At 35.9% G+C, this 26389-nt stretch overlaps 1 protein-coding gene across 5 annotated transcripts in view; it reads right to left on the bottom strand.

Annotated features, from left to right (window-relative positions):
• Positions 1–1201: 1201 nt before the first annotated feature.
• The window catches only part of LOC311283541 (GTPase IMAP family member 8-like), a 45524-nt gene continuing 20336 nt past the window's right edge, over positions 1202–26389 (bottom strand). Inside the window, exons 2-9 of one of the 5 annotated variants that reach the window (XM_084398013.1) lie at positions 17905–18014; positions 17417–17463; positions 17252–17300; positions 16690–16725; positions 6751–6855; positions 5951–6598; positions 2590–3201; positions 1202–2402 (exon numbers count right to left, since the gene is read on the bottom strand). In XM_084398013.1, the coding sequence (XP_084254139.1) occupies positions 1597–2402; positions 2590–3201; positions 5951–6598; positions 6751–6855; positions 16690–16725; positions 17252–17264 (2220 nt within the window). In that variant the 5' untranslated portion in view covers positions 17265–17300; positions 17417–17463; positions 17905–18014 and the 3' untranslated portion in view covers positions 1202–1596. Of the gene's footprint in view, positions 2403–2589; positions 3202–5950; positions 6599–6750; positions 6856–16689; positions 16726–17251; positions 17301–17416; positions 17464–17904; positions 18015–22997; positions 23241–26389 lie in introns of those variants that run through there. The other 4 variants (XM_084398014.1, XM_084398012.1, XM_084398015.1 and 1 more) reach the window with 4 other exon arrangements.

The raw sequence follows: 26389 nt of genomic DNA, 5'->3' as shown, positions 1-26389 counted from the left end.
ATACTCAATTATTTACTTTAAGGTTTACAGTGTGGACATTAGGAAAACTGGACACATTTTAACATTCCCATAACCAAAACAGACAGTTTGGAAAACTTTCTTACACTGTAAAACTTTGACCTGTAAATTAATAGTAAAATACTGGCAACACTGTTTCCAGAAATGTACTGTTAGTTGTACAATTATTTTACTGTAATCTACTTTTAAAACTCAAATTAAGTAATTTCATTTGCAGAAATCGACTGCCTTAATTTGGCCAACTGGAATTAAATTTATAAACTAATATTTATAATGCACTAATAATGTGAGCATATTATTATTGTGAACGTATTTTATTTGAGACCACTAAAAGGATTTTAAATAAAGAGATTTCCACTGGACCAGCAACTACACAGTCACCACCTGTTAAATAAAGCAACATGCAGCATATCATCAATGTTTGTAGGTCTTCTCCTGGACTGAAGCACAGGCTCTACTCTTCAACCTACAAAACTCAATTTTACTGTAAACTACTAGCAACAGCATTGTATTCATTGATTATAGTATTTCTGTGATTTTACACAATGAGATCCAAAAATGATTCTGTAATCAGTTATTTTGAAGAATATTGTAATATAGTGTATAAAACATTTTGAACTCAGACACACACAGACATCAACAATCGGCATATGAATCTCAACCATGGTAAAAATCTAAAGTTTCATGTCGCAATCACAGTAAATGATGATGGGTGGGTGTGGAAGTGTGTAGATGTGAGTGTGTGTGTGTAGATGTGTGTGTGTGTGTGTGTGTGTGTGTGTGTGTGTGTGTGTGTGTGTGTGTGTGTGTGTGTGTGTGTGTGTGTGTGTGTGTGTGTGTGTGTGTGTGTGTGTGTGTGTGTGTGTGTGTGTGTGTGTGTGTGTGTGTAGAAGTTAAAATTCAGAATGTTTGATCTTTGGGGAAAAAAAAAAATATTGATGGTAAAAATTTGTTAATAACAAATTACCTCTTTTGGTCAGTTATGACATTTGTCCAAACATTTTTTTATGGGGATGAAATATATATAAAATCTTAGTTTATAGTTTCCTTTGCAAAAAAAAGTCAAGACAAAAAGTCAGTTCAAATTAATAAAATTCACAGGAACAATATGTTCACATCATCAGCACATTATAAATACTAGTTAATACATTTAATGGCAGTTAGTCAATTTAAAGCAGTCGATTTCTGTAAATAAAATTAGTTAATTCAAATTTAGTTCCAGTATTTTTATTATTATAATTTTTTTTTTTTACAGTAACACTGTAGATTACAGTAAAGAACTGTACATTCAAAAGTAAATTACTGGCAACATTACAAAATTACTGTTGCCAGTATGTTAACATTAATTTGTGGGACAATGTTTTTAGAACAAAAACTTTTTAGGTGGGTACATACAAAAGAAACCTGAAAGCCCTCGGATTGAATTATTATTATATTGAAGATTAAAACATGAAGGGCTTATTTTAGCTACTTAATAAAATCACTCTTTTAATCCTGTTATATGGATTACTGTGTCATCTATCCACAACCACTGTAACAATTACAACAGAAATGCATAAAATGGTTAGCAAAAGTGTCCTAATCTTTCTTTACAAATCTTTCATAGAGCAATATTCCTCCAGCTGCAGCTCCTCCAAGTAAAGCTGCACTTCCTACTGCAACTAATACTACTGGTGCTGCTGCTATCTCTGCTACTCCCAGCAAGACACCTCCTGTTACTACAGCTGCTGTTCCTGCTGGTCCAAGGCTTGCTGCAAGAATCTTTAGTTTACGTAAATACTTTTTGAGAATGTTTTGAAACATGTCATTTGTGCAGTAACTCCATCCATTTCCCTCTGCCATGTTCTCAATCTTCTTCAGCAGTTCTGTGACCTGATTGTGATAGCCTCTGTCCTCATTGTTGAATGAGTGAAATCTGTCACCGCAGCTGTTGACCAGTGATTGTAGAAACCTTCTCTCGCTGATATACTGATCTAATGATTTACCCATCAGATGATCAGCGTGAGTGAACAGAATGATGGTGTAACGTGCAGCTTCTTCTCCAATGTTCTCCTGAATCCAGTTGACTGTATTTTTCTCTTCATCTGTAAATCTCTCATCCAGTCTGATGACCAGCAGAAACACATGAGGACCAGGAGCAGACAACTTGACACACTTCATACATTCATCTTTCATCTCCTTTTCAGATGCATCAATCAGTCCTGGAGTGTCAATTATTTTCATGCTCCTTCCATTCACATGTGCTTCTTGTAGCTGACAGGTTTTTGTAAAAGAATTTGATGAATTTCTGCTCTCAAAACTCTCTCGGCCCAGGATGGTTTCTACTGCACTGGTCTTCCCTGATCTAGATTTACCCAGCAGCACAATTCGGGGATTTCCAGACCCTGGCAATCAGAATGTGAATTAAAGCAAAACAATCACAATTCACACATTAAAAAATAATTAATTAAATTTCATAAACTCCTAGACTCAACTTATATCAATACAATATGAAGTGAAACAGACACATAGACTTTGTATCATGTAGGAATTTTGTTTCAAAGACACTGAGACACACAAACACACACTTACAGAACCGGTCTCTATGTTTCTTCCTCTGAGCTTCCTGAAGCATCGTACAGGTATAGTGACATCCTTCATTCACCTCCACCATCTTCTCAATCTTCTCCATCATTTCTGTGACCTGAGAGCTGTTCCTCATGTTGTTAATGTTGAATGAGTGAAATCTACCATCACATTTTTTAACAAGAGCCATCAGATCATTGCTTTCTCTGATATACTCATCTAATGATCTATCCCTTAGATGTTCAGCATGAGTGAACAGAATGATGGTGTGATGAGCGGCAGCTTCTTCTCCAAAGTTTTCCTGAATCCATTTGACTGCTTTCTGTGAATCTTCGTATTGCTCATCCAGTCTGATCACCAGCAGAAACACATAAGGGCCAGACATAAAGACAATTTTCTCTATTTCATCCTTTATCTCCTCTTCTGATGCATCAATCAGTCCTGGAGTGTCGATTATCTTCATTCTCTTTCCGCCCACATGTGCTTCTTGTAGCTCACAGGATTCAGTAGCAGAATCTGGCGAATTTCTTCTCTGATCTCTGCCCACAATATTTTTTATTGTACTTGTCTTTCCTGATTTACTTTTACCCAGCAGAACAATCCTAGGTATTGCAGACCCTGTCAATCAGAATTTAAAATAAAATGGAGTGATTACAAGCCAGATGTTAAATGCAGAACCGATCAAGAGACAATGGGCCTCATTTATCAATCTACTGCAGAAATCATCTTCCCAGCAGGCACAGGATATAGACTACAACGTCGGTCAGACGTTGGATTTTGGTTGAAAATGAAAGTCGGGTTGACGTCTAAATCCAATGTTTGGTTGACGTCAAGCTCCAACATTGGGCAGTCGTTGAATTTTGGTTGGAATAAACCAAACAAAAAGGTGAATGCATGGCTGTAGACTTATTACCAGCTTCACTTAAAACTAACCAGATTTACTTTATTTAATTTCTGGTTTAAAGAAATCATTATTTTGTATTTTAAAGTCACCATGATGGTGGTTAGCGTTTGCTTTAGTTGTGCTCTTGACCCTTCACTCTTTAATATAAAAAAAAATTCTGATTGCTATAGTTGTGTGTTTATAAAGCACATTTATTGTAGCTAAAAAAAGCCATGAGAAAATGAGATCAGGTGATGTTGGCTGTTTATTGATGATGATATCATCATGATAATGCCTGAATTCCTGATTTTATTCAGTTTCTAATGCTTTGATTATATAGAACTTATGGTTTTAATATTATCTTATTCATAATATAAATGGTTTGATTCTACAGCATATTTAGCAGTGTTATTTATCAAATAATATACTTGGTTTTAAAAAACTATTTAGTGCACAAAAACCTTTCATCTATGGCAGTTTTTAGACACACACAGACATCAAGAAACAGCGTATGAATCTCAACAATGGTGACAATCAAACAAAATATCCAGATAATCAGATCAACTCTGAGCATAAAACAAGCTACAAAAAATCCAGCTGCATAATTTATTAATGCCGCAATGCATGCTGGGAGATATGGGTGCGTTTTGATTGGTGGTACCCAGCATGCACTGCATGAAGCATTTCACTGATTGTCACCATTGTTGAGAGTCAAACATTGATTCTTGATGTCTAAGTAATAATGTAGACTAGAGGAAAGAGTTTAATGCATTAAATGTTTTTAAAATCCTTTATATTATTTGATAAACAACATTGCTCTCATGCTGTAAAATTAAAAGGCTTCTATTATAAAACAACATTAAAAACACAAGTCCTATATAATCAAAGCATTAGACACTGAATAAGATCAGGAATTCAGACAATTACATGATGATGACTTCATCATCAATAAACAGCCAACATCACCTGACTTAATTTTCTCTAGGATTTTTTTTGCCACAACAAATGTGCTTTATAAACACACAATTATAGCATCCAAAGAACATTTAATACTTAAAAGTCAAGGGTCAAGAGCACAGCTAAAGCAAACACTAACCACCATCATGGTGACTTAAAAATACAACTATTGATTTCATTAAAATGGAAATTAAATAAAGTCAGTCTGGTTAGTAATAAGTGAAGCTGGTAATGCTGTTTGTGGAGTTGTTTACTCCTCCTCTGCTGAGATCTTCACAGATTTAATGTGCTGCCATGCATGTCACATTTTTTTGCGGTGCTTATTCCAACCAAAATTCAACATCTGTCTGACGTTGGAGCTTGACGCCAAACAAACGTTGGGTTTAGACGTCAACCTGACTTTCATTTTCAACCAAAATATGACGTCTGACTGACATTGGATTAGTTGGAGTCCAACGTCTTCCTGACGTCACATTGACGTACTGTGCCTGCTGGGTTATGACAGGGTCCACGCATGATTCATGAAACATTTGAATGCTGCCAATCCCATCATAGAACGATCATACACTGATAAATGTGGCGGCCGAAAACAATCGTCAATTAAATATCACACCCCCAAAAATGTATGGTTTTCAAGCCTTGCCTCTAAAGTTGAAGACATTGAGAAACGTAACCCAGCCAAGAAGACGAAGTAACCTTATGAAAGAGAAATTGATTTTACCCCAAAAACACCTGTTAACCTCGTAATTGCAAACAATTACATTCATTTATATGAATATGAAACACCAGTTAATAAAATGAAACATTTACAAACATTATAAACAGTATAGCATACCCAGTTAACACGTTGATCTCACAGTGATGTCACCATGTGGTCACAACATCAGCAATCTGAGTTCACAGTGATCTAAAAGTGTAACCTCACAGCGCTGTTCTATGAATGTTTTGAGAGCATTATGTTATGTTCTTGTAATATTTTCTGTAGTTAATTTTATTTTATCACAGGACTGAACCTCTTAAAAGAGTTTGTTTGAAAGTAATGGTTTGGCTTGGTCACCACCGTGGAGGTCAGTGTTTGCTTTAGTTGGGCTCTGAGTTTTTCTCTGGCTGCTAAGAGTGTTTGTTATAGATAAATAAAATATGCTCAAGTATGTAATACAGATGTAATTATAATGAAGTGGTCTGATTAGAGTGTACATTAAATTTCCAACCACTTCATTGAGATAACTACATTACAATTACATGAGATAAGAACATATTACATGTTCACGCATGTGAATTGCGTGTTTGCGGGCTGGCATGTATAATTCAGCCTTTTTTTGGGGTCATTTTCACAGATTCGCGTGAATGAGGATCGTTTTGACAATGTTGTTGTCTGTTTTTAGTACATCTTTGTTGTGTAAACATATCCTGAGTGCAGACTCATATTAACAACAGTAGTGTTAATTTAACACTGGGGATTCTTACTCCACCATTTATATAATTGTGGTATTTTGTTTTAAAGACACAAAAGACGCAAACACTTACAGAACTCGTCTCTGTATATCTTCCTCTGAGCATCCTGGTACATCTCATTGGTGTAGTAATCTGTAGTTCTGTTCATTGCTCTATTCTTCTTCACCATTTCATCAATCTTCTCCAGCAGTTCAGTGACCTGATCGTGATTCTCCATGTCTTCATTGTTGAAGGAGTGAACTCTGCCACCACACACATTAACAAGAGCCTGAAGATCATTACTTTCTCTGATATACTCATCTAATGGTTTCCCCTTCAGTTGATCAGCGTGAGTGAACAGAATGATGGTGTAACGTGCAGCTTCTTCTCCAAAGTTCTCCTGAATCCATGTCACTGCACTCTTCTCTTCTTTCGTGAATCTCCCCACTTTGATCACCAGCAGAAACACGTGAGGACCAGGAACAGACATGTAGACACACTTCACTATCTCTTTCTTCATTTTCTGTGTTGACATTGTTGTATCAAACAGGCCTGGAGTGTCGATGACTGAGATGGTCTGGTCACCCTCTTTTACTTCCCCTCTCTCACAGGTTTTAGTGACTGACTCTGGTGAAACCTTCTTCTCAAAACACTTTTGACCCAGGATGGTGTTTCCTGCTGAACTCTTTCCTGATCCAGTTTTACCCAGAAGAACAATCCTGTGTTTTAATGAATTTGATCCTGTGAATTGGATTATAATATCTGATTAAACAGGGCATTTAAACTAATGATTATAATAATATTTAATGTGCTACTTAAGAGTGTCATTCTAAAAAACATAAAATAAAATAAATGTTGGTTTTATTAAAATGTTTGCTCAGTTAAATATGTACTTATAGTTGTGTCTTGTGTCCATTGCTGTGTACTCCCATGAACCTCAGAGTCATCATGTAGGTAAGACTGATTCAGTGATCTTCTAAATACACGACTGCTCACACCTGTGACAGATGGATGTTACATAGAAACTTAAAAACAATATTGAATGAAATATTGCTATTCTGATTCTGATAACGTCACAAATGTCACATGCTGATTATATCAGAAATAATGGTCCAATACATGCAGTGTTTGTTGTGTTAGAATGGCTGTGTGATGTTTGTGCAAAAACAAGTCAGAGACGAGAAGGACTTGGCTGCAGCCTGCAGATCAGGGCAGGGCCACTCACTCACTCTGATTGGCTCATTCATTTTTAATAGGCATAAATTATATAAAATGTGTTCGTAGTTGGTGTAGTTAAGATGGCGAATGCCATCAATCCAGTTACAAAACTGTAAAAGAGAGGTGTCTAATGCCACACAAAGAAAATAGAGCTAAAATAGGTTAAACTTAAATAGTCTGAGCACACTAAATATGAGAATCTGAGACAAATTCAGTAGTTTTGTTGTTAACTTAACTCATTATATATCATTGATTCACTGAGTTTTTAGTTACTACAAGTTTTATCTTCTAGAATAAATAAGTAAAATCCACAAATGAATAATTCAAAGTTATTTATTATGATCCAGTTGATATCTGAACAGAATCTATTCAAAAGATTCGGTCATGAAACATGTCTCGGAGATCTTGATTTAATGTACTTCATAAAGTGACCACAACCGCGGTGAGCTGAGAGATTTTCGGTTACAATTTGAGCTAAAAATTAGTCAAAATGTGATGTTTTCAAATCTAATTTTGATCGCACTTGTAACAAAAAAAGAGAACAGTTATTCAAGGATGTGCATGTTTTAATTGGACTTAGTAAAAACATATTACTGTCTAAAATGTGTGCGCACAGTTCAGTTGAATGATAAATAAAAATGTAACTTAATGCTGTTAAGCTGAATTTACAAAACTGTTTGCTGAAATAACCACAACATCAACAACAGCATGGAGACAAAAAATGCTGTTTTTCTGTTTCTGTTTCTGTTTTAAGAGCTGTTTAGCTGTCTGTCAGATGCACTTAGTTGTGTTTGTTACACAGCAAAATCCCCAGTGTTAAATTAACACTGCTCGGTGTTTATATAGTCCACACACAGAGTGGTAAAGGTAACACTGAAGTTAATGAGATAATTAAGTGATTAATTGAGTGATTATTGAGCATTATTGAAGACACCTGATATTAACAAGCAGAATCACTGAAGGAGAAAATCTCAAATTGCAAGTCACCATAATGGAGATCAGTGTTTGCTTTAGTTGGGTTCTTGACCCTTAGATTGAATTCCAACTGCTGTAATTCAGTTAAAACTGCCAGATGGACATTGAAGAAAAGTGATCTGATGGTGTTGGTTGTTTTTTTTAACAAACATTTTTTTCCTGAATCACTGAAGTCATTTAGAGCCTAATATCTGTTGTTCCATTAACACTTTTCACATCACAAACCCTGTGTTACTGCAGCAGGAGATCCAGCAATATATAACAGTCAGTTAGAAGACTTTAACAAACATGAGCATGAAAAAATCAGTTTAATGTGACACACACAGACATCAACAATCAGCGTATAAATCTCAATAATGGTGACAATCAAAAGTACCTTGCTGTACCCAGCATGCACTGCAACATGAATAAATTATGCAGCTGAATTGTCCTATAATTTTTATATATATATATATATATATATATATATATATTATATATTTATAATTTTAAATATTTGCTTTTATTTTTGGTTGTTGTTTTTGTTGTGAATTAGTAGCTATTCAGTGATGTTCTGAATTAATCTGTTTATCTAAATATTTGTGATTGTCACCATTTTTGAGATTCATACGCTGATTGTTGATATCTGTGTGTGTCAGGATAGGCCTATTTTTTTTTTATCTCATTTTTGTTAAAAGATTTAAACTGATTGTTTTAATATTGCTGGATCATTTGAGACTTGGTCTGGGAATCACGTGTACATTTTCTCGTATTTGAGGCGTGGTTTATGAATGCCCAGAGCCGTTAATTGGGCGCTATGAATGTCTATCAAATGCGCCTGTACGTAGCTCATAGCCAATCGCTTCAATTATACCAGATGACGTATGTAGAGTGACAGAAATTCGACGGGGAAAAAGACGATGGGTCAAAGATTTATTTGTACACGATGGCGTTTAGCGAATATTACCGTTTGTGCAAGATAAACATGAGGGTAGAAGGTAACGTCGAGTCTGATGCCATGTTGGATCTAGAGATATAAACAAACTGTTTCGGTGTCGTCATCGTCTTGCTGCTCCCTCCCCGTTCTGTGATTGGTTCCCTTTTTCAGGGGAAAATCTGGTCCATGGTGTCCAGACTGCCTAGCAGCGTGAATAAAATCACGCTGCGAGCAAGGCAGTATGGGGAAACCCAGGCTAGCTGGATCCCATGCTGCAGTAACACAGGGTTTGTGATGTGAAAATATTAATGTAACAACACAATTTTAGATTTCAAAGACACTAGTGAAACAGGTTATTTCATGATGATTATTAAAACATCAACAGGTAACCATCATCACCTGATCTCATTTCACTTTAGCTTTCTTTACAGCTGCTGCAAATGTGTTTGACAAACACACTGTCACAGCAGCCAAAAAAGACATAAGCTATACTAAGAGTTAAGAGCCCAACTAATGGAAACACTAATCACTGTTATGGTGACTTCAAATGAAACACATTAGAGTTAAACCTCTGTTAATTCTCAATAAATACTTTTGTAGACGTCTGACAGAAATAAAGTCAGTCTGGTTAGTAATAAGTGAAGCTGGTAATGCTGTTTGTGGAGTTGTTTAATCCTCCTCTGCTGAGATCTTCACAGATTTAATGTCTTCTTTTCTCTTCAGTTGATTTCATCTGAGACTGTGTCTGAAGTCAGTTGTAGTTCTTGTGTTTCTGCTCATCTCTTTTTCTGTTCTCTTCTTTCCTTCAGTGATTCTGCTTGTTAACAGGCTTATTAAGGCTGAGATGACTCCATATTTAATATACACAGACTTTGTGGCTCAGATAAGGTCCAGTTCTGGTTTATTTCTTTGCTCTTGGCTGACATGTGGCATTGCTATGGCCTAGGGCTGGGCGATATATCGCACGATATTGTTATGCGCATCTCGTCAGTAAAGCCGGTTCCTTGATTAGTAGTAAATCGCCATCACCTGCTTTCAGATGGAGCGGCATTTACTACAAAGAGCCGAGTTAACTGACAAGCTGAGCCATATCGCATTAATATCGCAGACGTATCGCCAGCGATAATTAATGTGATATGGCTCAGCTTGTCAGTTAACTACGACTCTTTGTACACAGCAAAAACTCCAGTGTTAAATTAACACTCCTGGGAGTGTATATGAACACTCAAGAGTGTTGAAGTTAATGAGATAATTAAGTGATTAATTTAGTGATGATTGAACATTATTGAAGACACCTGATGTTAACAAGCAGAATCACTGAAGGAGAAAATCACAAATTGTAAGCCACCGTTATGGTGATGATTGTTTGCTTTAGTTGGGCTCTTGAGCCTTATGTGTTTACTTTAGATTTTGTTTGGCTGTTGTATCTGAGTTATAACTGCCAGATGAACAAAGAATAAAGTGATCTGATGATGTTGGTTATATTATGACATTCATCATTTGAACTTGATCACTGAACTCATTAAGATCCTTCTTTCTGACTTAGATGTATGCTGTTGGTTACAGCATAACTGTGAATCTGCATAAATGTACCGCAATGCATGATGGGAGCCATTAATGAGTTGTGATTGGTGGCAGCCACTGCAACATGCTTTATTATTGTCACCATTGTTGAGATTCACAGGCTGATTATTGATGTCTGTGTTTCTAAATAAATTCATTTGAAAGTGTTTTGATCAGAACAATATTTTGAATTGTAAGTAAAGTACTGATATTTGTAGGCTGAAGAATCACAAAACTGCTGCTAACAAGTTAAACCAAACTATTTCAATAAGTTTCATTTTTCAGATCACAGCATGATTATGTCAAAACATATCCAATACTGTCAGATCACATTTTACTTTGTTCATTTAACTGTTATAAATCAATAACAGCAGTCAAACAACAGTAAAAATTAAAGTAATCATATAAGGGTCAAGAGCCCAACTAAACCAAACACCCATCACCACAATGGTAACTTACAATTTGTGATTTTCTCCTTCAGTGATTCTGCTTGTTAACATCAGGTGTCTTCAATAATGCTCAATAATCACTTAATTAATCTCTTAATTATCTCATTAACTTCAACACTCTTGAGTGTTAATTTAACACTCATATTTTAACACTTTACACTCTTGAGTGTGGGCTCATATACACTAATTTAACACCGCTCCATCTGAAAGCACGTGATGGCGATCTACTACTAATCAAGGGAACCGGCTTTACTGACGAGATGCGCATAACAATATCGTGCGATATATCGTCCAGCCCTAATGTCACACCACTTAAACATTTTGTTTATGATTGAAAAAATGGTACACAGCAGACCCACATCGCACCACTTGAACAAAAATGGCATTTCATACAGATTGTGATGTTCATTATGCAGGACGGCTCCTGAGCGATCTCTGAGCTTTGTCTTGTCTTTACAGCAGAATATGTAAACGCATCCTGCTTCTTTTTAGTATGGTCACCGACCACACGGTACCGGACATTCGGCGCTACCCCGTCCCACTCCGCAATGTACAAAGGTTCTTCACCACCATCATTCAGATCCTTCTAGACACGTCTGTAATATAAAGACCAGTCTTTATCAGGATAAACAAGGCAGGTGTCTTCACCCGGTATAAATTTGTCGGCGCTGTCAGCGGTGTAGAGCGTAATAGCTCGAGATGGTTTATGAAATTTGTACCCGAATACACAGTTAATGTTCATCACTTTTCATCCAGTCCGAATTCAATGTCAATGGCAATGGACATGTTTTCTCAGAGCCGTAGTCAGACTTACCATCATCTCTCCACACAGCATTACTCTTACTACTCTTCAACACAATGGTGACCCACAAAACACATTTTTACAACAGTGTTGTCAGTATATAGCTGTTTTTTGGGGGTTTTTTTATTTACATTTTATTACTGTTAAATACATTTTGTGGGTGTGTCTTTTTATCTTACACCGTTAACTTTTTCAACCCCATAGGGAAATCCTACAAAGAGTAAAAGTAACATTGAAACAGTGTTGCAGTAAGAGAATTAAGTGAATATGTAAGTGATTGTTGAGCTTTAGTTATGAACACTTGCTGTTAACAAGCATATTTACCAAAGGAAAGAGGAACAAGAAGAACAGAAAAAAAAGAAATGCAAGAACTACAACTGACTTCAGCCATTACACATTATTGCACTTATTACTTACCAGTTTGACTTTATTTCTGTCATATGTCTACATAAGTTCTTATTGAGAATTAACATAAGTTTAGATGTTGATGCTTTATTGAAAATAATAAAGTGTGTAGTCACCATGATGGTGATCAGTGTTTGATTTAGTTGCGCTCTTGACCCCCACTTTTTAACATCTGTTTTATTTTTGTTTTTCTGGCTGTTTTAACTGTTTGTTCAGGGGATATTTGTTATGCTGATAGTTATGTATGGATTGATGTATTAATATGATAACAATCATGTAGTTTTTTTCACTGATCTTTTCCAGAGTGTAGTCCTTTATCAAAAGTGTTACATTAACACCACTGTGAAATGTCAGCAAGAGTCCCAGCAGCATTCAGTTATAATTAAGGATTTAATAAATAAATAAATAAATAAACACATTATACAAAAACAAACAGAAGCAAAAAGCACAAAAATCATCACATGAATCTCAACAATGGTGGCAATAAATAAAAAAAGACCATTCAGCTGCACAATTTATTTAAGCTGCAGTGCATGCTGGGAATTTTGCACTTTGCTGGAACCCAGCATGCATTGTGACATAAAACTTTTGATTGTCATCATTGTTGAGATTCATATGCAGATTGTTTGTCTGTGTTTGTCTATGTCACGAAGGAGTATAAAATATTTTAAGCACTATATGATTTCAATGTCATTCAAAATAACGGAATATTGAAGCGATGCTATGATAAATAATGTGAGATTAAACTTTCTTTTGACTTTTTCTTGCCATAACAAATGTGTTTTATAAACTCAGTGTCACAGCAGCCAAAGAACAACTAAACTTACAGAGTCAAGAGCTGAACTAAAGCAAACACGATCACAATAATGGTGCTACAAACTTTATTATTTTCAATAAAACATCAACATCTAAATCTCTTAATTCTCAACAAGAACTATGAAATAAATAGTAAACTGGTTTGTAAACTGTTTTCACACTCAGTGTGGCTGGAAGTCAGTTGTAGTTCTTGTGTTTTTTCTCTTATTTCTGTTCTTGTTTCTCTGTGTTCCCAGTGTTAAATTAACACTCCTCAGTGTACATATGTGTCCACACAACAGGGTGTTAAAATGAACACTGAAGCAGTGTGGAAGTTAATGAGTTAATTAAGTGATTAATTAAGTGATGATTGGCCATTTGTGGTGATACCTAATGTTAATAAGCAGAATCATTGAGGGAAAGAGAAAAAACAATAACAGACAGCTATAATTAATAAAGCAAACCTAACTCAGAAATTGGGTTCTATATGAGTTCAGTGATTCGGGTCAAATGATTGTGAAAAAGATATTGTTAAAACACAACCAACAACAGCAGACCACCTTTTCTCTTTGTTCATCTGGCTGTCATAACTCAGGTACAGCAGCCAAACATAATCTAAAGTCAATGATTTAAGGTTGAAGAACCCAATTAAAACACACACTGATCACCATAATGGTGACTTAACATTACGGTTTTCTCCTTCACTGATTCTGCTTGTTAACATCAGGTGCCTTCATTGTTGGCAATAAAAAATAAAGAATTTTTAATTCATCTTTTACGTCTGTCTGTTATTCAGATATGTTTGTTTAAAACATTTTTTTGTAAATTTTACTCATTGCTCAACTTTTAAGGAATTAATTTGATTAATTATTACTCAATTCTAATTTTTACATTTAATTAATAATATTGCTTGTAATCTGTTGCCACAATTTTGAGTAGATATAGCATATTCATTTTTACAGTGTAGTTCCTGTGTTTCGCTTTTTTCTGTTCTTGTTGTTTCTCTTTCCTTCAATGATTCTGCTGATTATCATCAGGTGTCTTCAATAATGTTCAATCATCACTTAATGAATCACTTAATTATCTTATTAACTTCAACACTGCTTCAGTGTTAATTTTAACACTCTGTAGTGTGGACACATATGTACACTGAGGAGTGTTAATTTAACACTGGGGATTTTGCTGTGTGTAGGCTACTTTCTCGAAAATGACAAATATTACCCAGAATGCATTGTTTTAATGAAAAATGGTATGATATTGTCAGAATTTTGGCCATTTTTTACAGCAAGGTTTAACAGTGCATTAAATAAAGTAGACGTATACAGTAGTACAATAGTACAATAGTATAAACAGTAGATGGTATACATGAGTAAATACAGTAGATGGTATACATAAGATGATATATATGATACAGTAGAATAATATATAATAAATAGGCATTATATTTATTGTAAAAAAAAAATTGACAAAAAATGTTTAAGTTATGAGAGAATAAATGTTTTTAAAATGTGGCTAAAATGTTGTAACACGCATTGCCAAACAAGCATTATTTTTTATTGAATTTACACACCACGTATACTAGGGGATAAAAACATTGCAATTACAAAATTAAAATCATGTTTAAAAAAAAAAGAAATCACAAAATGGTATTATTTGTGTCCTAATAAGATGTTAAATATCAATAAAATAATTGTCTGATTTCTCTTTATGGTCTTGCCCTTTTTAGGGTTAATACAAAAGACATGTAAGAGTGTAGGGAGAATGATAGACTGTTTGGTTTGAAGAAACCATAATGGTGATCAGTGTTTGATTTAGGTTTCTTGACTCTTAAATTTTTAGTTTCAAAGTTTCGCTGGCTGTTATACTTTGTGTCTGTAAAGCACATTTGATGTGGAACATTTTTTTGGAAGTAAACTGTTGGTTTCAGTATATTGAATTATCAATGGAAACAAGAATCTAAGTTTTATCTTGTTTTTTTTTTTTTTTCTGGCTTCTTGTCAGCAACATTCAGAGATTTACCAAAGCATGCTGTCATGGCATCTACATATAATTATTAATTGATCATAAATATATGGAAATATACACAGCAAAATCCCCAGAGTTAAATTAACTCTGCTCAGAGAACATTTGGTCCCTTTCTACAGAGAGTTAAAATAACTCTGAAACAGAGTTAAAGTTAATGAGATACTTAAGTGATTAATTAAGTGATGATTGAGCATTAATGATGAACACCTGCCGTCAACAAGCAGAATCACTGAAGGAAAGAGAAACAAGAACAGAAAAAAGAGAAACACAAGAACTACCACTGACTTCCAGCCACAGATGAAATCAACTGAAGAGAAAAGAAGACATTAAATCTGTGAAGATCTCAGCAGAGGACGATTAAACAACTCCACAAACAGCATTACCAGCTTCACTTATTACTAACCAGACTGACTTTATTTCTGTCATACGTTTACAGAAGTTCGTATTGAGAATTAACAGAGGTTTAGATGTTGACGATTTATTGAAAATGGTTGGTCACCATAATGGAGATAAGTGTTTCCTTTAGTTGGGCAGTTTGACTCTTAGCTTATTTTTTTTGTGAGTTTGTGTTTTTTGTAACAATTTTTACCAAAACATGTAATTTGTTGCAAAGAATGCCAGACGCAAAGATGTTCAGGTGATCTAGTTTTCAACAACAAAAAGTAGAATGATGCACTTATATCATCACTGTCCTAAAGTGGTCATTTGATGATAATAGATTATATTCACTAACAATACTCTCTTACCACAGATTGGACATTTAGAATTTTTTAAATACATAATAGGGGAATTTTTTTTTCTTAAGACACAGACATCAAGAATCAGCATATGAATCTCAACAATGGTGACATGTTTCATGCCGCAATGCATCCTGGGAGCCATGAGTTTTATACTATTGTGGCTCCCAGCATGCAACATGTCACCATTGTTGAGATTCATATGCTGATTCTTGATGTCTGTCTTAAAAAAAAATAAAAAAATCCCTATAATGTATTTTAAAAATCTAAATTCAGAATGTCCGATCTGTGGCTAGAGAGTATTGTTAGTGAATATAATCTATGAACATCAAATAATCACTTTTAGACAGTCATGAGATAAGTGCAAATTTCTACTGTATGTTGTTAAAAACTATTGCACTTGATCATCTTTGTTTTTGGTTTTCTTTGTAACAAATTAAGTTTTTTGGTACAAACTGTTACAAAAACCTCAAACATGCAAAAAGAGTCAAACTGCCCAACTAAAGGAAACACTCATCACCATAATGGTGATCATACATTTTCAATAAATCGTCAACATCTAAACCTCTGTTAATTCTCAATAAGACCTTCTGTAGACGTATGACAGAAATACAGTCAGTCTGGTTAGTAATAAGTGAAGCTGGTAATGCTGTTTGTGGAGTTGTTTAATCCTCCTCTGCTGATAACTTGTTGACGGCAGGTGTTCATCATTAATGCCCAATCATCACATAATTAATCACTTAAGTATCTCATTAACTTTAACTCTGTTTCAGAGTTATTTTAACTCTCTTTAGAGAGGGACCAAATGTTCTCTGAACAGAGTTAATTTAACTCTGGGGATTTTGCTGTGTATTTACTTTCCATAAGGGTCAGTACATTTATGCACATATTATACACACATGAAAATAACTGAGGACACAGAAGTGAAATGACTGAAAAGATCTTACCAGGGGACTCATCGTCATCTATTGAAATGAGAGGTTCTGTGGAGATACAAACGTAATATTTGTGTTAATATTTTAAAATAAATATATCTACTGATTAAATCTAGCGTAGATTGCCATCCCACATAGCAACATTTTGACGTCCCAGATCCAGCCCACATCTGGCATAATGTCTTCTTTTCTCTTCAGTTGATTTCATCTGAGGCTGAAGTCAGTTGTAGTTCTTGTGTTTCTGCTCATCTCTTTTTCTGTTCTCTTCTTTCCTTCAATAATTCTGCTTGTTAACAGGCTTATTAAGGCTGAGATGACTTCATATTTAATATACACAGATTTTGTGGCTCAGATAAGGTCCAGTTCTGGTTTATTTCTTTGCTCTTGGCTGACATGTGGCATTGCTATGGCCTGCTTGTGGCCCAGATCTGGCAAATAGGAGTGAGCCGCCCAAGGGCCGTCATTCCACGCTGCATGTGGGCCAGATCATCTTTCCACATGTGCCAGATGTGGGCCGGATATGGGACATCACAATGTTGTGGTATGTTATATAGATATTTGTAAATCTACTTACCCCTGTCACTCATGTTCTCTTTGTTTGGTTTTTAATACTTCTGTAGAAGCTAAATAAATAAATAAATCTCTTATTATTTTTAAAAACACAGGGTTTGTACAAAACACAGTAACATAAGTAAAGAGCATAGGTGGAAAGTCCTCCCCAGTATTTTGTTTCAATCACCTGGATTTGCTAATTCAGCAGGAGAGAGAACCAATCAGTGAAATCAGCTGCACAAAAAAAAAAAAAAAAAAAAACAGTGTTAAATGAACTGGGAGTTTATTTGGCTCCAGACACAAGAGTGTTAAAGTTAATTAGTCAATAAGTGATTGATTGATTGAGTTATGATTGACCATTATTGAAGGCACCTGATGTTAACAAGCAGAATCACCGAAGGATAAAAAAAATACTCATTTTGAGTCACCATTATGGTGATCAGTGTTTGATTTGGTTGGGCAGTTGACCTTTAAATGTTTAACTTTAGATTTATTTGGCTGCTGTATCTGAGTTATAATAGCCAGATGAACAAAGAGAAAAGGTGAATAGGTGATGTTGGTTATATTTTAACATAATCATCATTTGACCTGCATCACTGATCTCAGTTAGAGCCTAATCTCTGACTTCAAGGGATACTCCACTTTAAAATGAAAATTCTGTCATCATATACTCACCCTCATGTTCTTTCAATCCTTTATGAATTTCTTTCTTCTACTGCAGGGGTTCTCAACCTTTTGCAACTCGTGGCCCACCAATGAGTGTTTAAAAACATTCCAAGGACCACCTTTCCACACACATATGATAGTATGAACACAGAATAACAGAAAATTCTAAAAGTACAAAGATATACTCTGTATATCACTCTCTACTAATCTGTTATGCCACTGTAGCAGACTAGGTCAAGTCAGCTATTTAGATGAAAACTGTCCTTGTATCAAAAAGACTTTGCAAATTTACTCAGTAACCATTCCTGTAACAATAACAGGCTAACATACCTGTAACAACAGGTCAGACACACAAGAGGGGATTCTCTCTATTCGCTGCAACATGATCTCTGTACCACGAATGTTATTTCTCGTGCCATTTATACGCCAAAAATGTTTTTTGCGTGCATATGCTACGCACTGAAAACCCTTGGTTAGGATGAGGGGTGGGGAGTGTGTGCGTATTACACGCCATACAGTGCATATCATATGCACGCGAAAACTGCGTATCATATGCACGCAAAAACTATTTTTGGCGTATAAATGGCACGAGAAATAACATTCGTGGTATAGATACGAAATGTTCAACCAAATTCATTCACCCCAATTTACATAGCCTACTGTAAGTGTAATTTATCAAATACAGTTAGCGATATGAACATGACTGTTTAAAACAATATTATGTTGGCTTCCCAACACAGCCCAGTTTTGTTCAAATGTCTCGGCAGCTTTGATGGTTTTAGCGCCTCATTTGACAACATTTCTCCACATTCAACACCTGAATCCACATTCAACAACATTTCTCCACATGCGCCTTCGGCTTAAGGGGATCGCACACCGGACGAGAAGCGCAGCGGCACGTCTTTAAAATTCGAACACATTATTTTCGGAGTGTACGCAGTCTACGCACACCGGCGGCGTCTCTCCGCAGCGCCAGCTATGGCTCAAGACGCTGTTCAAAATTCTGTTGCGCCACAGAGCAACCTTTACATAGTTTTATATTAAATTTACTACATTATATTTGTCTCAAAGCGTCGTTAATGTAGCATATATACTGACTTCACCCTGTGCTGCAAGATACATTTAGTTTTATATTCATTTACAAAAATCAGCTGCGTGGATGAAAATGATCGGATTTTCAGGTGAGACTCTCAATTAATTCAGTTAATGTAGCCTACGTCCTGAGGTAAAGTGTTCAGACTGCGGACTCAGAAACGATTGTATTTAATTGTAATTGTAAATTTAATTGCAATCATAACAGTACAGACATTATGTTAATTTCGTAATGTCCTTAAACATAACAATATTGCTGGACATAAACTGAGAAAGTGCGCGTCCAGTGTTCGATACCTCGAGTTGTAGACGCGGCGCTGCGATTCTCGTCCGTGTGCGACCCCCTAAGTAGCCTACCTGCCCTTATAAAACCAAATTTAATGTATTCAGCGTCATATTTTCTCACCACACACTTTGAAGCTTTTCCTTGCACAGGTCTGTCTCCCACATATGCTTTTCTTTTCAGAAAACGATCCATATTACAGTAACGTAATATTACTGCATCTGATAGAACAACGTTCAATCTGACGTGATTGGTGTTGCGATATTTAAACCTAAATTAGCATTTAGATAATGCATTTTGACTTGACTTGAGTGTTTTTGATAATATAAATTCATAAGAACAATTAGATAATTAGAAAATAACAAGATTTGTAAATAAAAAAATAAAAAAAATAATAATTTGGGGGTAGTCTATCACGACCTACACGGCCCACCAGACAGCGCTCCGAGGCCCACCAGAGGGCCGCGGCCCACCGGTTGAGAATCACTGTTCTACTGAACAGAACTGAACTGACTTCCATTGTTTATATTTTTTCCTACTATGGAAGTCAATGAGACCAGAAACTGTCTGGTTACTGACATTCTTCTAAATATCTCCCTTTCTGTTCAGCAGAAGAAATAAATTCATAAAGGATTGAAACAACATGAGGGTGAGTATATGATGACAGAATTTTCATTTTAAAGTGGAGTATCCCTTTAAATGTATATAAGTCATTACAGCATCACAGTGATTCCACAGAATAAGATCCAGATTTTTAAAAATTATCCAAATGATTTCTTAAAAGTTGTTCTGATATATATTTAAAAAAAAAAAATCTTTTTTTCTGGCACACACAGACATCAAGCATCAGTGTATGAATCTCCCCAGCGGGCACCTTGATGTCAATTTGACATCAAATTGATGTCAAAATTACGTCAAGAAATTGGTCAAAAATGAAAATCAAATTGACGTCAAAGTGTTGATGTCAATTTGACGTCAAGATTTGACCTCTGCTGATGTCATTTTGCCAAACAAAAAGGTGAAACGCATGGCCGTACACTTATTACCAGCTTCACTTAAACTAACCAGATTTACTTTATTTAATTTCCGGTTTAAATAAATATAATATTTAAATAGTTTAAAATATATTAAACATATTTTGATGACACCATGATGGTGGTTAGCGTTTGCTTTAGTTGTGCTCTTGACCCTTCACTCTTTAATATAAATTTTCTCTGGCTGCTATAATTGTGTGTTTATAAAGCACAATTGTTGTAGCTAAAAAAAGCCATCAGAAACTGAGATCAGGAGATGTTGGCTGTTTATTGATGATATCATCATGTAATTGCCTGAATCCCTGATCATGTTCAGTGTCTAATGCTTTGATTATATGGGATTTGTGGTTTAAAAGCGGTTTTATTCATGACAGAAGTAATTTAATTCTACAGCATATCTAGCAGTGTTGTTTATCAAATAATGTACTGTCAAATAAAAAACTATTTTGTGCACAAAACCCTGTCATCTATGGCATTACTTAGACGCACACAGACATCAAGAAACAGCGTATGAATCTCAACAATGGTGACAATCAAACAAAATATCCAGATAATCAGATCAACTCCAGCTGCATAATTTATTAAAGCTGCAATGCATGCTGGGAGATATGGGTGAGTTTTGATTGGTGGTACCCAGCATGCACTGCAGCATGAAGCATTTCATTGATTGTCACCATTGTTGAGAGTCATACACTGATTCTTGATAGCTAAGTAATAATGTTAAGTTTAATGCATTAAATGTTTTTAAAATCCTTTATTAATTAAAAAAAACCATTATTCTCATGCTGTTAAATTAAATGGCTTCTATTATAATACAACATTAAAATCACAAGTCCTATATAATCAAACATTAGACACTGAATAAGATCAGCGATTCAGGCAATTACATGATGATATTGTCATCATCTTCAATAAACTGCCAACATCTCCTGATCTCATGGCTTTTTTAGCTTCAACAGTTGTGCTTTATAAACACACAATTATAGCAGCCAGAGAAAAATTTATATTAAAGAGTCAAGGGTCAAGAGCACAACTAAAGCAAACGCTAACCACCATCATGGTGTCATCAAAATATGTTTAATATATTTTAAACTATTTAAATATTATATTTATTTAAACCGGAAATTAAATAAAGTAAATCTGGTTAGTTTTAAGTGAAGCTGGTAATAAGTGTACGGTCTTGCATTTCACCTTTTTGTTTGGCAAAATGACATCAGCAGAGGTCAAATCTTGACATCAAATTGACATCAACACTTTGACGTCAATTTGATTTTCATTTTTGACCAATTTCTTGACGTAATTTTGACATCAATTTGATGTCAAATTGACATCAAATGCCCACTGGGTCAACAATGGTGACAAAAAAAAAAAATCAACATGCTTTATTATTATCACCATTGTTGAGAATCACAGGCTGATTATTGATGTCTGTGTATCCAAATAAAAGTCGCTTGATCAGAACAACTTTTTAAAAAATATTTTTGATTATATTGAAAATGCTGAAACTAGTATACTGTGGAATCACAGGCTGCTGTATTCAACAAGGTAAACCTGACTCTCTAAATGAGTTTTGTGATTCAGGTCAAATGATGATCTTGTCAAAACATAACCAACACCACCTGATTAGCTTTTCTTGATGTTCATCTGGCTGGTATAACTCAGTTACAGTATAAGGGTCAAGAGCAGTAGCGCGGGAAGGGGGGTGCTGCGGGGGCTGCAGCCCCCTCGTCATAGCATCAGCACCCCCAAGTGGGGGGCTGGCAGTGGACTAATATAATATTGTACTTTAAAAACGTGAAATAAAAATAAATAAATGGACAGCGTTAACTAACTCTCTTATGCCTAATTAAGCGAGTGTTCAAGCTACGGAGAAAATGAAATAAAGTTTGAATTTGTCATGCTTTGTTCCGATCAGAGCACGTGAGTGGAGAGCGCATTTCTGAATATTCCGCTCCCTCGCTCATTCCACTCAGGGTCGCTCGCTCAACCCAGAATAGCCTGCTGGTACCAAAATATGTTGAATACGGGCTGCCTCCGACTAAAGTTTTTTTAGTAGTTGTTCATTTAAGCCATCAGTGGACAAATCGCCCCTTTATATTAATTTAATAGGCTATATACAGGATAATGAGCGTGTACATAATATAGCCGCACTCAAGCGCACGGCCGCACGCATTAAGCTTGCCACAAAGAACCGGCAAAAGTATGAATGTGTCCAAAATAGCAAGGAGACATTTAATTGTTTATTAATAAACTGGTGTTTTCTGTGTCGCTGCAAAGATGGAGTTGGCGATGTGGACTCGCCATGAACGCCAGAGAGAAATGCATGTGAAATACACATTTCATATGATATAATCAGAGAGTAGCCCATGCATTTCTTTTCGTTTTGAATAGTTTCGTTTAAAAGTAGACTTTTCAAGTGTATAGATACTATAGCCTATAGCATATTTCTCAAATCTGTGATGCACAAGCTGAGTTTCGGCGCCCTCCAGTTCACGTGCAATGCAAGTGATCATGCCGGTGCCTTATTACATTGTCTGCTATATATTTGCGTCTTATTTATTAAATAGGCTACAGGCAATTGGTTAATAAAACATTGATCAAAATTAAGATACAATTTATACAAAACGAAAATCTTCTAAAAATTGTCTTTCTACAAAACAAAACTCAATGAAGTGGTAAAAATCAGGTCTTACCCACTCCATGTCTCCAGTCATATTGCATCTCATGATGTATCTTTATCTTTCCCATGCTGCATATGCTCACTTTCATAATCAACATCGATTAAATTAAAAAATAACATTAGCCTATAATATTTAAACATAAATATGAAACTAAATGTTTTCTTTAATGGCTACAACACATACAGTACAGAGAAATTTCATGTCTTGTCGTTGGCCACAACATAATGACGTCACATATTTTCCAACCCAGCCCCCAGCCCCCAGCCCCCAGCCCCCAGCTTTTTTTACAATCTCAATAAATCAAAAGCACTGTCTCAGAACGAGCTGTTCTAAGATTGCTCTCACTGTGACGTAGAATTGCGCAAGCCCCACCGACGTGATTTGATTGACACTGTGGTTACCCCGCCCTCGGTGATCTGTACACCATCGCCATTGTTTCAACGACAGCCGGTAATGTCTCCTAAGAAATGTAGGTGTTCTGTAGCCTGACGTCGTCATACTCAGATTCTAGTCAGAATGTGAGTCTGATACTGCTCCATTGAACTTTGATTATGGGGCGTGTTTCAACCGAACCAGGAAAGAAAAGGCCTCTGCACTCAATTGGATAGACCTACAACCAATCAGAGCAACAGAGTAAGTGACGTATGTTTTTCATTCATGTTTCCGATCGACAAATGCCTTGATCACGGTTCTCTCTTCCTCTTTTAAAATGAATGCGCTGTCGATATAACAGACGCGATGGCGAAATCTACACATGATGTTTCGTAAACAGAGTTCGGGAGAAGCACGTTCAAATAATCAATCCAATCAACGTGTCAAGTCAAGTCAAGTATATTTGTATAGCGCTTTTCACAATACAGATTGTATCAAAGCAGCTTCACAGTATTAAATTAAAATAATACAACAAGGTTTGTTTCTAGTGGAATTTATTGATTGATAAAATCAAATTAAATAACCCCAGAATATCCCCAACTGAGCAAGCCAAAGGCAACTAATCGTGTCAAACGATTACCATGCCTACCTTATCAGCATGAGAGGAAGCATATATTTATTCATTCTGTCAACTCACCTAACATTCCTTGACAGTTTTCAGCATCCCTCTACATACTCTCGGCTTGTTCTTCCACAGCCTGGAATACGGGGGGAGTACCCTGGGTTCGGGCCGAATACCGAGCCCGCCCTCTCCTCAGACAGCACCCCAAATATGCATTTATTCTATCTGACTTATTTGTAAGTGTGAAATCTAAATTCTCCAGAGCCAGTCATCTTTTCTTTTACTCTATGCATCTTTGTTGTAAACAAATTCAACCAAAGCGCTCTTTGATGACGTGGATGATTACGTTACCGTTGCTCATCTGTCCATCATCGATTAAAGCCCGCCCTGCCGGCAATTTGATTGGCTCGGCCTTCTGGAAGCCGAGCATAATTACTCCTCAACGGATCGAGTCCAGACCGAACTTCCCGACCAAAAAATGTTGTGGGCGGGGTTCGGGCTGGCACCCACGCTAGATGTTCTGTTGTGGGATGTAAGAATGGACATAGTAGTCTTCACTGACATCAGAGCCACTGATGGATTTTATTTATGAAGAAAAGGCGCCACTTAAACACGTTCGCGAGAATCATTTTCTGACTGACTGTTTAGTGAACGAGGGTCAAAGTTAATCCTCAAGTGTGGATCGTTGCCTACTGTTCGCGATCCAACGTCACCTCCAGAAGAAGTAAGTGTATTTTATGATTTTTGAGCAAATAGTCATTTCAATCGATGTCAGCCAGTTCAACAACAAATGCGTCTAAAGCTATTTATTGTCGTCATCATAGGATGTTTCAACAAACAACGTCAGACAGTTTTGTCACGTATAATTTTTTGCAGCAATTACAAATTTAAATAAATGAATACCTGCTCTATATCTCCATAGAAAGTATATAAACGTCTATCTCCCTGCAGCATATGTTTTCTGGTTCTGTATAGCCATCTTCTCACATTTGCCACATAAGCACCTGTACGACAAGTACACAGCAAAATCCCCAGTGTTAAATTAACACTCCTCAGTGTACATATGTGTCCACACTACAGGGTGTTAAAAATTAACACTGAAGCAGTGTTGAAGTTAATGAGATAATTAAGTGATTAATTAAGTGATGATTGGCCATTAGAGGTGACACCTGATGATAACTAGCAGACTCACTGAAGGAAAGAGAAACCAGAACAGATAAAAGAGAAACACAAGAACTACTGACTTTGAACCATTATTGCACTTATTATTTTACCAGTTTGACTTTATTTCTGTCATACATCTACACACGGTCTTATTTAGATTTAACAGAAGTTTAAATGGTAATGTTTTATGGAATGTTTCGTTTCATGTCACCATTATGGTGATCAGTATTTGCTTTAGTTGGGGTCTTGACCCTTTACTATATAACATTATTGTTTCTCTGGCTGCTCCAACTCTGTGCTTATAGAGCACATTTGTTGTGGCAAGAGAAACTATGATTTGGGCTGTGTTTTCTGAAAGAATCGCAAGCCTAATTTGATCGTATAGACCAGGGGTGCCCAATCCTGCTCCTGGTGATCGACTGTCCTGCACAGTTCATCTCCAACCCTAATCAAACACACCTGAAGCAACCAATTAAGGTCTTCAGAGCATGTCAGGATCACTTGAAAATTAAAGGCAGGTGTGTTTGATTAGGGTTGGAGATGAACTGTGCAGGACAGTCGATCGCCAGGAGCAGGATTGGACACCCCTGGTACACAGCAAAATCCCCAGTGTTAAATTAACACTCCTCAGTGTTTATATGTGTCCACACTACAGGGTGTTAAAAATTAACACTGAAGCAGTGTTGAAGTTAATGAGATAATTAAGTTAACACTGAAGCAGTGTTGAAGTTAATGAGATAATTAAGTGATTAATTAAGTGATGATTGGCCATTAGTGGTGACACCTGATGATAACAAGCAGACTCACTGAAGGAAAGAGAAACAAGAACAGAAAAAAGAGAAACACAAGAACTACTGACTTCGAGCCATTATTGCACTTATTATTTTACCAGTTTGACTTTATTTCTGTCATACATCTACACACGGTCTTATTTAGATTTAACAGAAGTTTAGATGGTAATGTTTTATGGAATGTTTCGTTTCATGTCACCATTATGGTGGTCAGTGTTTGCTTTAGTTGGGCTCTTGACCCTTTACTTTTTAACATTAGTTTTTCTCTGACTGCTCCAACTCTGTGTTTATAAAGCATATGTGTTGTGGCAAGAGAAACTATGATTTGGGCTGTGTTTCCTGAAAACATTGCAAGCTTAATTTGATCGTATAGACCATTTGTTGCAGTTGGTCTGCGATCAAGTTAAGTTTAAGATGCTTTTGGAAATTCAGCCCTGGTTATGTTTCAATGATGA

Source organism: Rutilus rutilus, assembly GCF_951802725.1.
Source record: "Rutilus rutilus genome assembly, chromosome: 2".
NCBI classification, from domain to species: Eukaryota; Metazoa; Chordata; class Actinopteri; order Cypriniformes; family Leuciscidae; genus Rutilus; species Rutilus rutilus.
The sequence above is the reverse complement of the archived record's forward strand: the minus strand, read 5'-3'. Positions and strand labels throughout refer to the sequence as shown.